The 14,653-nt window shown below is 43.1% G+C and overlaps 1 protein-coding gene across 1 annotated transcript in view; it reads right to left on the reverse strand.

Moving 5' to 3' along the window:
• Nucleotides 1–900: 900 nt before the first annotated feature.
• The window catches only part of LOC128644606 (leucine--tRNA ligase, cytoplasmic), a gene marked incomplete at both ends in the record, with an annotated part of 60,199 nt that continues 46,446 nt past the window's right edge, over nt 901–14,653 (reverse strand). Inside the window, 2 exon segments of the mRNA XM_053697151.1 lie at nt 901–991; nt 12,949–13,132. Coding sequence (XP_053553126.1) covers nt 901–991; nt 12,949–13,132 — 275 coding nt within the window.

A 14,653-nucleotide genomic window follows, 5' to 3' on the forward strand; every position in this document is an offset into this window, starting at 1 on the left:
CCCTCTCTTTTGCCGTCTCTCTCCCCCCTCTCTTTTGCCGTCTCTCTCCCCCCTCTCTTTTGCCGTCTCTCTCCCCCCTCTCTTTTGCCGTCTCTCTCCCCCCTCTCTTTTGCTGTCTCTCTCCCCCCTCTCTTTTGCTGTCTCTCTCCCCCCCTCTCTTTTGCCGTCTCTCTCCCCCCTCTCTTTTGCCGTCTCTCTCCCCCCCTCTCTTTTGCCGTCTCTCTCCCCCCTCTCTTTTGCCGTCTCTCTCCCCCCTCTCTTTTGCCGTCTCTCTCCCCCCCCCCTCTCTTTTGCCGTCTCTCTCCCCCCTCTCTTTTGCGCTCTCTCCCCCCTCTCTTTTGCGCTCTCTCCCCCTCTCTTTTGCGCTCTCTCCCCCCCCCTCTCTTTTGCGCTCTCTCCCCCCCCCCCTCTCTTTTGCGCTCTCCCCCCTATCCTTTTGCGCTCTCTCCCCTTCTCTTTTGCGCTCTCCCCCCTTCTCTTTTGTGCTCTCCCCCTCTTTTGCGCTCTCTCCCCCTCTTTTGCGCTCTCTCCCCCCTCTCTTTTGTGCTCTCCCCCCCCTCTTTTGCTGTCTCTCTCCCTCTCTTTACCCCCCCCTCTTCTGCACTAGTCTCTATCCCCCCTCTTTAGAGCTCTCCTGTCTTTGAAGTCGGCCCCGGCATCTGGCCCCGCCCACATCAAACCCAGCCACGCCCATGTCGCACCCGCCCGGCCACACCCACATCGCACCCATCCGGTCACGCCCACTCCACCACATGCCAGATCAGTTGGAAGGCCAGGTGTGTTTGTCCTCGCGCACAGTCTCTACTGCACATGACAACAGCCTCAAAAGGCTGCAAGTACCACTAATGAGTTCAACAAGACTTCAAGCAAACCTGTAAATACATGTTGTATAGCACTCACCTGATATTCAAAAAATCCAGTTTTTAGTGCTTCCTTAAACATCATTTTTTCATAGTTTTGCTCAGTCTTTTCAATCCCTGCATTAATTTCACTGAGAAGAAAAAAATCATGGATTAGATATATTGCACTGGTAAAAAACAGAATTTTTGTTTACCTGATAAATTTCTTTCTCCTACGGTGTGTCCGGTCCACGGCTTCATCCTTACTTGTGGGATATTCTCATTCCCTACAGGAAATGGCAAAGAGAGCACACAGCAAAAGCTGTGCATATAGTCCCTCCTCTGGCTCCGCCCCCCAGTCATTCGACCGACGGTTAGGAGAAAAAGGAGAAACCATAAGGTGCCGTGGTGACTGTAGTGTACATAAATAAAAAATTTTAAACCTGACTAAAAGCCAGGGCGGGCCGTGGACCGGACACACCGTAGGAGAAAGAAATTTATCAGGTAAACACAAATTCTGTTTTCTCCTACATTGGTGTGTCCGGTCAACGGCTTCATCCTTACTTGTGGGAACCAATACCAAAGCTTTAGGACACGGATGAAGGGAGGGAACAAGTCAGGTTACCTAAACGGAAGGCACCACTGCTTGTAAAACCTTTCTCCCAAAAATAGCCTCCGAAGAAGCATAAGTATCGAATTTGTAAAATTTAGCAAATCTATGCAGAGAAGACCAAGTCGCTGCCTTACAGATCTGTTCAACAGAAGCCTCATTCTTGAAGGCCCATTTGGAAGCCACAGCTCTAGTAGAGTGAGCTGTAATTCGTTCAGGAGGCTGCCGTCCGGCAGTCTCATAAGCCAATCGGATGATGCTCTTCAGCCAAAAGGAAAGAGAGGTAGCAGTAGCTTTCTGCCCTCTCCTCTTACCAGAATAAACAACAAACAAGGATGATGTCTGTCTGAAATCCTTTGTTGCTTCTAAATAGAATTTTAAAGCACGGACCACATCTAGGTTGTGTAACAAACGTTCCTTCTTCGAACCTGGATTCGGACACAGAGAAGGAACAACTATTTCCTGGTTAATATTCCTGTTGGAAACCACTTTTGGAAGAAAACCAGGCTTGGTACGTAAAACTACCTTATCTGTATGGAATACCAGATAGGGTGAAGTACACTGCAAAGCAGACAATTCAGAAACTCTTCTAGCCGAAAAAATAGCAACCAAAAACAGAACTTTCCAAGATAGTAACTTAATATCTATGGAATGTAAGGGTTCAAACGGAACCCCTTGAAGAACTGAAAGAACTAAGTTTAGACTCCATGGAGGAGTCATAGGTCTGTAGACAGGCTTGATTCTGACTAACGCCTGTACAAACGCCTGTACATCTGGCACGGCTGCCAGACGTTTGTGCAACAAAACAGACAGAGCAGATATCTGTCCTTTTAGAGAACTAGCTGACAAACCTTTATCCAAACCCTCTTGGAGAAAGCAAAGTATCCTAGGAATTTTAATTTTACTCCAAGAGAATCCCTTGGATTCGCACCAACAGATATATTTTTGCCATATCTTATGGTAAATTTTCCTAGTCACAGGTTTCCTGGCCTGAACCAGAGTATCTATAACCGAATCTGAAAACCCACGCTTAGATAGAATTAAGCGTTCAATTTCCAAGCAGTCAGTTGCAGAGAGACTAGATTTGGATGTTCGAATGGACCTTGTACTAGAAGATCCTGCCTCAAAGGTAGCTTCCATGGTGGAGCCGATGACATTCACCAGTTCTGCATACCAAGTCCTGCGTGGCCATGCAGGAGCTATTAGAATCACCGAGACCTTCTCCTGTTTGATCCTGGCTACAAGCCTGGGAAGGAGAGGGAACGGTGGAAACACATAAGCTAGATTGAACGACCAGGGCGCCACCAATGCATCCACTAGTGTCGCCTTGGGATCCCTGGATCTGGACCCGTAGCGAGGAACCTTGGAGTTCTGACGAGACGCCATCAGATCCATATCTGGAGTGCCCCATAGTTGAGTTAACTGGGCAAAGACCTCCGGGTGAAGTTCCCACTCCCCCGGATGGAAGGTCTGCCGACTCAAATAATCCACCTCCCAGTTGTCTACTCCTGAGATGTGAATTGCAGATAGATGGCAGGAGTGATCCTCCGCCCAATTGATGATCTTGGATACCTCTCTCATCGCCAAGGAACTCTTTGTTCCCCCCTGATGATTGATGTACGCTACAGTGGTCATGTTGTCCGACTGAAATCTTATGACTCTGGCCTTCGCTAGTTGAGGCCAGGCCAGGAGCGCATTGAATATCGCTCTCAGTTCCAAAATGTTTATCGGGAGAAGAGACTCTTCCCGAGACCATAGACCCTGAGCTTTCAGAGAGTCCCAGACCGCGCCCCAGCCTAAGAGACTGGCGTCGGTCGTGACAATGACCCACTCTGGTCTGCGGAAACTCATTCCCTGAGACAGGTGATCCTGAGTCAACCACCAGAGGAGTGATTCTCTGGTTACCTGGTCTACTTGAATCTGGGGAGACAAGTCTGCATAATCCCCATTCCACTGTTTGAGCATGCACAGTTGCAATGGTCTTAAATGAATTAGAGCAAAAGGAACCACGTCCATTGCTGCAACCATTAGTCCTATTACCTCCATGCACTGAGCTATGGAGGGCTGAGGAATAGAATGAAGAACTCGACAAGCGTTTAGAAGCTTTAACTTTCTGACCTCTGTCAGAAAAATCTTCATTTCCACAGAATCTATTATTGTTCCCAGAAAAGGAACCCTTGTGGACGGGGACAAGGAACTCTTTTCTATGTTCACCTTCCACTCGTGAGACCTGAGAAAGGCTAAAACAATGTCTGTATGAGCCCTTGCTTTGGAAAGGGACGACGCTTGGATTAGAATGTCGTCTAGGTAAGGTGCTACAGCAATGCCCCTCGGCCTTAGGACCGCTAGAAGGGACCCTAGCACCGTTGTGAAAATTCTGGGAGCAGTGGCTAAACTGAATGGAAGAGCCACGAACTGGTAATGTTTGTCCAGAAAGGCGAACCTCAGGAACTGATGATGATCTTTGTGGATAGGAATATGCAGGTACGCATCCTTTAAGTCCACGGTAGTCATATATTGACCCTCCTGGATCGTTGGTAAAATCGTCCGAATGGTCTTGAATGATGGAACTCTGAGGAATTTGTTTAGAATTTTTAAATCCAGAATTGGCCTGAAAGTTCCCTCTTTTTTGGGAACTACAAACAGGTTTGAGTAAAAACCCAGACCTTGTTCCGCTGTTGGAACTGGGTGTATCACTTCCATCTTTAATAGGTCTCCTACGCAATGTAAGAATGCCTGTCTCTTTATCTGGTCTGAAGATAAGCGAGACATGTGGAACCTTCCCCTTGGAGGAAGTTCCTTGAACTCTAGAAGATACCCCTGAGAGACTATTTCTATTGCCCAGGGATCCGGAACATCTCTTGCCCAAGCCTGAGCAAAGAGAGAAAGTCTGCCCCCTACTAGATCCGGTGCCGGATCGGGGGCTACCCCTTCATGCTGTCTTGGTAGCAGCAGCAGGCTTCTTGGCCTGTTTACCTTTGTTCCAGCCTTGCAATGGTTTCCATGCTGGTTTAGGCTGGGAAGCGTTACCCTCCTGTCTATAGGCTGCAGAGTTAGAAGCCGGTCCGTTCCTGAAATTGTGAAAGGAACGAAAATTAGATTTGTTCTTAGCCTTGAAAGGCCTATCCTGTGGGAGGGCATGGCCCTTTCCCCCAGTGATATCTGAAATAATTTCCTTCAATTCTGGCCTGAAAAGGGTCTTACCCTTGAAAGGAATATTAAGCAATTTTGTTTTGGACGACACATCCGCCGACCAGGATTTTAGCCAAAGCGCCCTGCGCGCCACTATTGCAAAACCTGAATTTTTCGCCGCTAATTTTGCCAATTGAAAAGCGGCATCCAAAATAAAGGAATTAGCCAACTTAACTGCGTGAATTCTGTCCAAGACTTCACCATATGGAGTCTCCTTTTGGAGCGAATTTTCTAGTTCCTCGAACCAAAAAGACGCCGCCGTGGTGACAGGAATAATGCACGAAATTGGTTGAAGAAGGAAACCCTGCTGAACAAAAATCTTTTTAAGCAATCCTTCCAATTTTTTATCCATAGGATCTTTGAAAGCGCAACTGTCCTCTATAGGAATAGTTGAAACTGCCCCCTCTACCTTAGGGACCATTTGCCATGCGTCCCTTCTGGGGTCGACAATGGGGAACATTTTCTTAAATATAGGAGGTGGAACAAAAGGTACACCTGGCTTCTCCCACTCCTTAGTCACTATGTCCGCCACCCTCTTGGGTATCGGAAAAGCATCAGCGTGCACTGGGACCTCTAAGAATTTGTCCATTTTGCACAACTTCTCTGGAATCGCCAAAGAATCACAATCATCAAGAGTAGCTAGCACCTCCTTAAGCAGGGCGCGGAGATGTTCTAGCTTAAATTTAAATGCTACGATATCAGGTTCTGCCTGCTGAGAAATTTTTCCTGAATCAGAAATTTCTCCCTCAGACAGACCCTCCCTCACTGCCAACTCAGATTGATGTGAGGGTATAACAGATAAATTATCGTCAGCGCCTACTTGCTCATCCTCTGTATTTAAAACTGAGCAATCACACTTTCTGGGAAATGCTGGCAGTTTGGATAAAAGAGCTGCTATAGAATTATCCATTACTGCTGTTAATTGCTGCATAGTAACAAGCATTGGCGCGCTAGATGTACTAGGTATCGCCTGCGCGGGCAAAACTGGTGTTGACACAGAAGGAGAGGATGATGAACTATCCCCACTACCTTCATTTGAAGAATCATCTTGGGCAACCTTATTAAATGTGACAGTACTGTCCTTACTTTGTTTGGACGCCATGGCACAATTTGCACATACATTTAAAGGGGGAACCACCTTGGCTTCCATACACACAGAACATATGCTATCTGAAGGTACAGACATGTTAGACAGATTTAGGCAGGCTATTAATGCAATAAAAACAAATTTAAACAAAACCGTTACGGTCTCTTTAAATAATAAAAAGAGCACACTTTATTTCTGAATGTTTGAAAACTATGAAAGAAATATCCGATCTTTATGAAATTTACACCCCAGTGTCTTAATGCTTTGAAAGTATTGCACACCAAATTTCAAGTCTCTAAACCCTTAAATGAGCAAACCGGAGCTAATAGTTCAATTTACCGGTTTAAACACACTACAGTCCCTGCCACAGACTTTGCTGCGGCTTTTACCTTCCTTAGGGGTTATTCACCACAGAAATAAGCCTTCCTGAGTCCTTTTCTCAGCCACAGGACCCTCTCACGTGAAGCTGCATGCACTGCCTAAAGAAAGTAACTGCACAACTGAGGCGCGAAAATGAGGCCTCCTCCCTCTGCATACCAGAGTGAAGGGGTTTTTCTGACTAGATTAGGCGTCTAAACAACTGCAAGGCACAAATAAACATTCCCAAAGTGCTTCAAAGTTCACAAAACACTCCAAATGTCATATAAATATGATATAAATAAATCGATTTAGCCCACAATAGTGTCAACCAGCATAGAGCCCAATTTATAAGCCTTAATTCTGTTACTGAGACTAAGAAAATGGCTTACTGGTCCCATAAGGGAAAAACTGACAGTCTTTTAGCATTACTGGGTCTTGTTAGAAAAGAGACTGGTCATACCTGAAGCAGATAAGTCTGCAAACTGTTCCCCCCAACTGAAGTTCTCTGGTTTCAACAGTCCTGCGTGGGAACAGCAATGGATTTTAGTTACTGGTGCTAAAATCATATTCTTCTTTTAACAGAAATCTTCATCACTTTCTGTTGTAGAGTAAATAGTACAAACCGGCAATATTTTAAAATAACAAACTCTTGATAGCAGAAATAAAACTACAACTAACACCACATACTGTTTACCATCCCCGTGGAGATGCTACTTGTTCAGAGCGGCAAAGAGAATGACTGGGGGGCGGAGCCAGAGGAGGGACTATATGGACAGCTTTTGCTGTGTGCTCTCTTTGCCATTTCCTGTAGGGAATGAGAATATCCCACAAGTAAGGATGAAGCCGTGGACCGGACACACCAATGTAGGAGAAATAAAAAAAAAAAACTAAAGTTTTATAAAACTAATATCTAGGTATCGGGACAGAACCATTAACTGAAATTCATCAGATAAGTATAAATTTTGTTTTCTTTCCTATGACATGGAGAGTCCACAACGTCATTCCAATTACTAGTGAAAACCAACACCCAAGCTAGAGGACACGGAATGAACAGCGAGGGTGAAAAAGGCAGGACCACCTAAGCAGAAGGCACCACAGCTTGAAGAACCTTTCTCCCAAGAGAGGCCTCAGCTGAGGCAAAAGTATCAAATTTGTAGAATTTGGAAAAAGTATGCAGAGAGGTCCATGTAGCCGCCTTGCAAATCTGATCCACAGAAGCTTAATTTTTAAAAGCCCAAGAAGAGGAGACAGCCCTAGTGGAATGAGCCATAATTCTCTCAGGAGGCTGCTGTCCAGCAGTCTCATAAGCCAAACAAATCAAACGTCTCAACCAAAGAGACAGAGTAGTCAAAGTTGCCTTCTGACCCTTACGCTTTCCAGAGAAAACCACAAACAGGGTAGAAGATTTCCAAAAATCTTAAGTAGCTTGCAAGTAAAATTTTAGAGTCCACAAAACATCTAGGTTATGCAAAAGACGTTCTTTATGAGGAGGAGGAGGATTAGGACAAAAAGTAGTAACAACAATTTCCTGATTAATGTTTCGATCCAACACCACCTTAGGGAAAACCCCCAATTTAAATAAGATACAAGCAATCACACTGCAGAGCTGTGACTCTGCGAGCAGAAGAAATAGCAAGGAGAAACAAAACCTTCCAAGATAACAACTTTATATCAACAGCATGCATCAGCACAAACTGAGCCTGCTGCAAACCTCTTAGAACTAGGTTAATGCTCCACGGGGGAGCAACAGGTTTAAACACAGGCCTGATTCTAACCAGAGCCTGGACAAAAGCTTGAACATCTGGTAAGTCTGTCAAACATTTGTGCAAAAGGATAGATAACGCAGAACTCTGACCCTTTAGAGTACTGACCGACAAACCCTTCTCCAGGCCCTCCTGAAGAAAAGACAAAATCTGGGGAATCTTCACCCGGCTCCAGAAGAACCCTCTAGATTCACACCAATAAAGATATTTACACCATATCTTTTGGTAAATCTTGCGAGTAACCGGTTTGCAAGCCTGAAGCATAATTTCAATGACCTCTTTAGAAAAACCACGTCTAGACAGAACTAGGCGTTCAATCTCCAAGCAGTTAGCTTCAGAAAATCTAGTTTGTATAGAGAAAAGGACCCTGAATTAGGTCCTTCCTCAGAGATAACCTCCAAGGAGGTAGAGATGAAATCCGTACCAGATCCACGAACCAGATCCTGTGAGGCCATGCAGGAGCTATTAGGATCACTGATGCTCTCGCCTGTTTAATAGGAACAATGACTCGTGGAAGGAGAGCAAACGGAGGAAACAGATGCCAGAGAGAACATCCAAGGAACTGCTAGAGCATCTATCAGAACGGCCTGAGGGTCTCTTGACCTTGAACCATACTTTGGAACCTTGGCGTTTTGGCGGGACGCCATCAGATCCAGCTCTAGAACTCCCCACCTGAGAGTTATCTGAGAGAACACTTTCGGATGGAGAGCCCACTCACCGGGATGAAAAGTCTGTCTGCTCAGAAAGTCTGTCTCACAGTTGTCCACACCTGGAATGTGGATGGCAGATAGAAGGAAATCATGAGCTTCTGCCCACTGTAGAATGTGAGACACCTCCTTCATGGCTAAGGAACTCAGAGTCCCTCCCTGGTGGTTGATGTAAGTCACTGAGGTGATGTTGTCCAACTGGAATCTGATAAACTGTGCTAAAGACAGTTGAGGCCACACTGATAGGGCATTGAAAAAAGCTCTCAACTCCAAGATGTTTATGGGAAGAGACAGGCTGGCGTCCGTAGTCACAATCTCCCAGGAAGGTCTCAGGAAGCAAATGCCCTGAGACAGATGCTCCTGAGACATCCACCACGAGTGTCTCTTGTTAGGGGGTCCAGATTTATCCTCTGTGACAAATCTGAATGGTCTCCGTTCCATTGACGGAGCATGCAAAGCTGCAGCAGTCGTAGATGGAACCGAGCAAAAGGGATGATGTCCATGGATGCCACCATCAGACCAATCACCTCCATGCATTGAGACGCTGATGGATGAAAGGCAGACTGGAGAGAAAGGCAGGAAGCAAGAAGTTTGGATTTTCTGACCTCCGTCAGGAAAATCTTCATGGACATGGAACCTATTATAGTCCTTAGGAAACGCACTGTTGTAGATGGAGTTAGAGAACTCTTTTCCAAACTCACCTTCCACCCGTGGGAACGTAGAAAAGACAACAGCATCTCTGTATGAGATTGAGCTAGTTGAAAAGATGATGCCTAAACCAAAATGTTGTCTAGATAAGGCGCCACAGCAATTCCCTGGGATCTGATCACAGCCAATAGCACCCCCAGAACCTTTGTGAATATTCGGGGAGCCATGGCCAGACCAAACGGAAGCGCAACAAACTGGAAAGGTTTGTCCAGAAAGGCAAACCTCAGAAAGTGGTGATGTTCCCTGCAAATGGGAACATGAAGGTATGTGTCCTTCAGGTCTATGGTCATCATAAACTGACCTTCCTGAATCAAAGGAAGAATGGAACAAACAGTCTCCATCTTGAAGGACAGAACCCTGAGGAATTTGTTGAGACACTTGAGATCTAGAATTAGACGGAAAGTTCCCTCCTTTTTGGGTACCACAAATAGATTTGAATAAAATCCTTGACTACGTTCCCTTAGAGGGACTAGTAAAATAACACTCAGGGAGGATAGGTCCTTTACGCAATTTGAGACGGCCTCCTTTACCTGGGTTTTAGGATAGTTGACAGGAGAAATCTGCCCCTTGGAGGGCAAGACTTGAATCACATTCTGTAACCCTGGGATACTATGTCCACAGCCCATGGATCTGGGACATCGCGTATGCAGACTTGACAAAAAAAAGAAAGCCTGCCCTCCACCTGATCCAAACTTGAATCGAGGACGGAACCTTCATGCTGATTTAGAGTCAGCAGAAAGCTTCTTGTTCTGGTTTTCCCTTATTCCAGGGCTGGCTGGATTTCCAAGTTGACCTGGATTGGTCTGGTTTGGAAGAGGAGAACATCTGTCCCTTAAAGTTGCGAAAGGAACGAAAATAAGAAGACTGCCAACCCCTAGGTCTATTCTTCTTGTCCTGATGCAGGAAAGAACCCTTTCCCCCGTAATCTCTGAAATGATTTCCGCCAGACCAGATCCAAACAGAGTTTTACCCTTATAAGGTAAAGCCAAAAGCTTGGCTTTAGAACAAATATCAGCTGACTAGAACTTTAACCACAGAGCCCAGGCGTGCTAGTACAGTGAAGCTAGACATCTTAGCATCGCAGATAAAGGTATTGGTCAGTTTGAGAGCTTTGATCCTATCTTGGATCTCATCTACCGTAGTTTCCTCTGTAATAAGATCAGACAAGGCATCGCACCAGTAAGATGCTGCTCCCGCAAACGTGGCAATACTCAGTGCAGGTTGCCACTGTAATACCTGATGGATATACATCTTTTTTAAGTAAGCCTAGCTACTATCTAGCTTCTTATCCATGGGATCCTTAAAAGAACAACTATCATCTATAGGAATGGTAGTTCTCTTAGCAAGAGTAGAAATAGCTCCTACTTTAGGCACAGTGTGCCAAGATTCGCGAATAGTCAGCAAAAGGAAGCTTTTTAAAAAAAAACAAAAAAAAAACAGGAGAAGGCTTATCCCATTCCTGAGCTATAATTTCAGACATCTTCCTTGGAACAGGAAAAAGCTCCTCAGAAGATGGAGAATCAGATTCTATCCAGTTTAGAAGACTTCAAGGGGTTGACAGCAACCGAAGGTTCAGTCATCCAAAGTAGCTAGAACCTTCTTCAGTAATAACCGGAGGTGCTCAAGCTTAAATCTAAAATTTACTTCAGATTCTGAAGATTTTTCTGCTAAAGTGAGATTTCACCTTCAGAAGCTACTTTAGTATTTTCCTCATCAGACAAATGAGAAAGATTGACTAATGCAGACTTTAGAGGGGTCAAAAACCTTGCTAGCAGGCAAATGATAAGATTTCCTCTTACGCTTACCCGCAGAAGGAAAGGCTGACAAAGATACAGATACTGCAGAAGTAATCTGAGTGGCAAAATCCCCAGGTAAATTAACACCCCCAGGAGGTTGAGAGGACACAGAAGGCACAGTATGAGAAACAATTAAGGCTTGGGACGTTTGAGGAGAAAGCTGAGGCATATCAAGCACAGCATTATCCTGAGAGACAGTTGGCTCAGAAGGGAGTAATGTATCCTTAAATTTTAAAGCTTTAGCTAAACAAAAGGAACAAAATTGCATAGGAAGAACAATTTGGGCCTCTAAACATAATAAACATTTATCCATACTGATGAACTGATTCTGTTCTGAGTCCATGCTATAATGCAATATGTCCCACTAGTAAAGACAAAAAAATTATGTAAAGAAAAATGTAATAATCAAATTAATTATTCAGGGTGTAGAAAATGAAAAATAAACATCAAAGTCGCTAATGAAAAAAACCTCAAATTGCCTGAGGCTCCTATCAGCCAAAAGAGACACCCCACTGGTAAGAGGAAAAATCGAAACTTCTTGTAGAGATTTCTACTCCTCTTAGACGATCCGGGTAAAAGATAAAACACAAGAAACTTCTAGCTGGAAATCCTCTGCTCTGTAGCAAAAGATAGTTATCGTCCTCAACGGCTCCGCTCTGGAAAACCGGAATTGTGGGTCACGTGAGCGGGACCAATATAGACTGCGCAATATTTTTCTTCAGTGAAAATAATGCGCGAAAGTGACTCTTTCCCGTTTTAAGCACCAAGTAAATAAGCCCTCAAGAGCGATAATAAAATAAACCTCACAACATAGAAGTAAAAAGGAGAGATAGGTTATGAAATAAAGGATATCCTTTTCTATTATCCCCTTACATCCCATAGCCAAGATGCCTGCTCATACTGTAAATAAGTGCCATACTGTATCTAAGTCAAATATTTTGTCCCAAACATGAATCCTTAAATTATAAGGATTATTATGTCCCAGAAAGGATCGGAAAATGAGGATTAACCTCTTAAGTGCTGCTGCCCTTCTGTTCCTAGAAGGCAAAGGCACTTACCTTAGATCCAATTACATGATAGATACTGATCCTTAGGTGTGGCAGGTACATCACTCCCTGTCATGGACCTGTAGGAAAAGAAAGATCAAAGTAACCAACTCTTGCTTTCTACAAAGGGGTAGCAAAATGTTAAAAGTAAAGCAAAGACTTCCTACCCGCCTTTTAACTGCTAAAAAGCCACCACTACTCTTACTCAAGAGATTGACATGGACACAGCTAGACCCCAATCCTTGCTTGCAGGGAAAAGTACCCATAAAGGGATTGAATTCTTCAGACACCAACTTCGCACAACCTCCATTGACAGAGGCAAAGAGAATGACTGGGGGTTATGGGTAAGGTAGTTACACTTAACAGATTTGATGCTCTTTGCCTCCTCCTGCTGGCCAGGAGTTGAATATCCCACTAGTAATTGGAATGACGTTGTGGACTCTCCATTTCATAGGAAAGAAAAAAAAGTTTCCTTTTATAATCAAATTTGAATAATTATGTTATTCTTTGTTGAAGAGATATCTAGATAGGTACCACGCACGACTGCAGCACTACAAAACAGGAACAAGTGCTGCCACCTAGTGCTCTTTCTAATGTATAAAATTCTTTCAATATAGTGCTGCTGACATGTGCATGTTCCTGAGCTTACCTTCCTGCTTTTTAACAAAGGATACCAAGATATGGAAGGAAATTTGATAACAAAAGTTGGCAACTTATATGCATAATATTTGAATTCTGAATAAAAAAAAAACATTTTTTATCTCCCTTTAAGGTCAATAATAAACAGATGTCATGCAAAAAAAATTAAAAAAAATAAAATAAAAGGATTTAATAAAGTACCTTGCAAAGACACGGTCATTAAAGGTTTGGTTTGTCCCACTTCTTAGACTGTCAAAGTTAGCGAGCATTTCCTTGACCCACTCCACCCAAGTATACAAGCGCAAAATTCCAGCATCAGCCATGGCTTCTACAAAGTTAGCATCTTCCACAGTGTCTCCAGCATCAGCCAAAGCCAGTCGCATGCCTGAAATTAAATGTGTTGTTTTCTTTACCAGAAAATAAATAAAAAATGCTTATGTACTAGTTTTTGAATCAAATAAATAAATTAATCTAGGCAACTATATATCAAATAAAAATATGTTTAGCAGTCTAATCAGGTTTAAATTGAATCTATGAATGTTAATACACAATAACATATAAAAAAAAGAGTAATCAAAGTTTAAAAAATCCGATTTTTTTTTTAATTCCTATAGAAATTATTACATCACTAGAAAGGACATTAGACTGTCACGTATATAAAAAAACAGTTCTATGTTTGCCTTAGGATCTCTGCAGCAAGTGCTGGTGCACTGAGAATATCTAGTTATGCTTTACATGCACCTGCAGAGAAAAATGCTAAACAGTGACAACATTTACTAGAAGTATTTTTGCCAATATATGTATATGGTAAATGTGTTTCTATTCAAAGATGTAATTCATCTATACACATTTAAATTTTGACTGGAATGTCCCTTTAAGACCAGAATGCTCATTGTCTCATTAGTCAAAAGTCCATCCAGCTCTATAAGTGGACAGTGACATCTCCAAACTATACTTCTTATAAAATAAAAAAATGTGTAAAACATAAAAAAAAACACAATGCAATTCAGAAAAAACATAATTTATGTAAGAACTTACCTGATAAATTCATTTCTTTCATATTAGCAAGAGTCCATGAGCTAGTGACGTATGGGATATACATTCCTACCAGGAGGGGCAAAGTTTCCCAAACCTTAAAATGCCTATAAATACACCCCTCACCACACCCACAATTCAGTTTAACGAATAGCCAAGAAGTGGGGTGATAAGAAAAAAGTGTGAAAGCATATAAAATAAGGAATTGGAATAATTGTGCTTTATACAAAAAAATCATAACCACCACAAAAAAGGGCGGACCTCATGGACTCTTGCTAATATGAAAGAAATGAATTTATCAGGTAAGTTCTTACATAAATTATGTTTTCTTTCATGTAATTAGCAAGAGTCCATGAGCTAGTGACGTATGGGATAATGACTACCCAAGATGTGGATCTTTCCACACAAGAGTCACTAGAGAGGGAGGGATAAAATAAAGACAGCCAATTCCTGCTGAAAATAATCCACACCCAAAATAAAGTTTAATGAAAAACATAAGCAGAAGATTCAAACTGAAACCGCTGCCTGAAGTACTTTTCTACCAAAAACTGCTTCAGAAGAAGAAAATACATCAAAATGGTAGAATTTGGTAAAAGTATGCAAAGAGGACCAAGTTGCCGCTTTGCAAATCTGATCAACCGAAGCTTCATTCCTAAACGCCCAGGAAGTAGAAACTGACCTAGTAGAATGAGCTGTAATCCTCTGAGGCGGAGTTTTACCCGACTCAACATAGGCAAGATGAATTAAAGATTTCAACCAAGATGCCAAAGAAATGGCAGAAGTTTTCTGGCCTTTCTAGAACCGGAAAAGATAACAAATAAACTAGAAGTCTTTCGGAAAGACTTAGTAGCTTCAACATAATATTTCAAAG

This window comes from Bombina bombina, unplaced genomic scaffold, assembly GCF_027579735.1.
Source record: "Bombina bombina isolate aBomBom1 unplaced genomic scaffold, aBomBom1.pri scaffold_1170, whole genome shotgun sequence".
In the NCBI taxonomy this organism is placed as follows: Eukaryota; Metazoa; Chordata; class Amphibia; order Anura; family Bombinatoridae; genus Bombina; species Bombina bombina.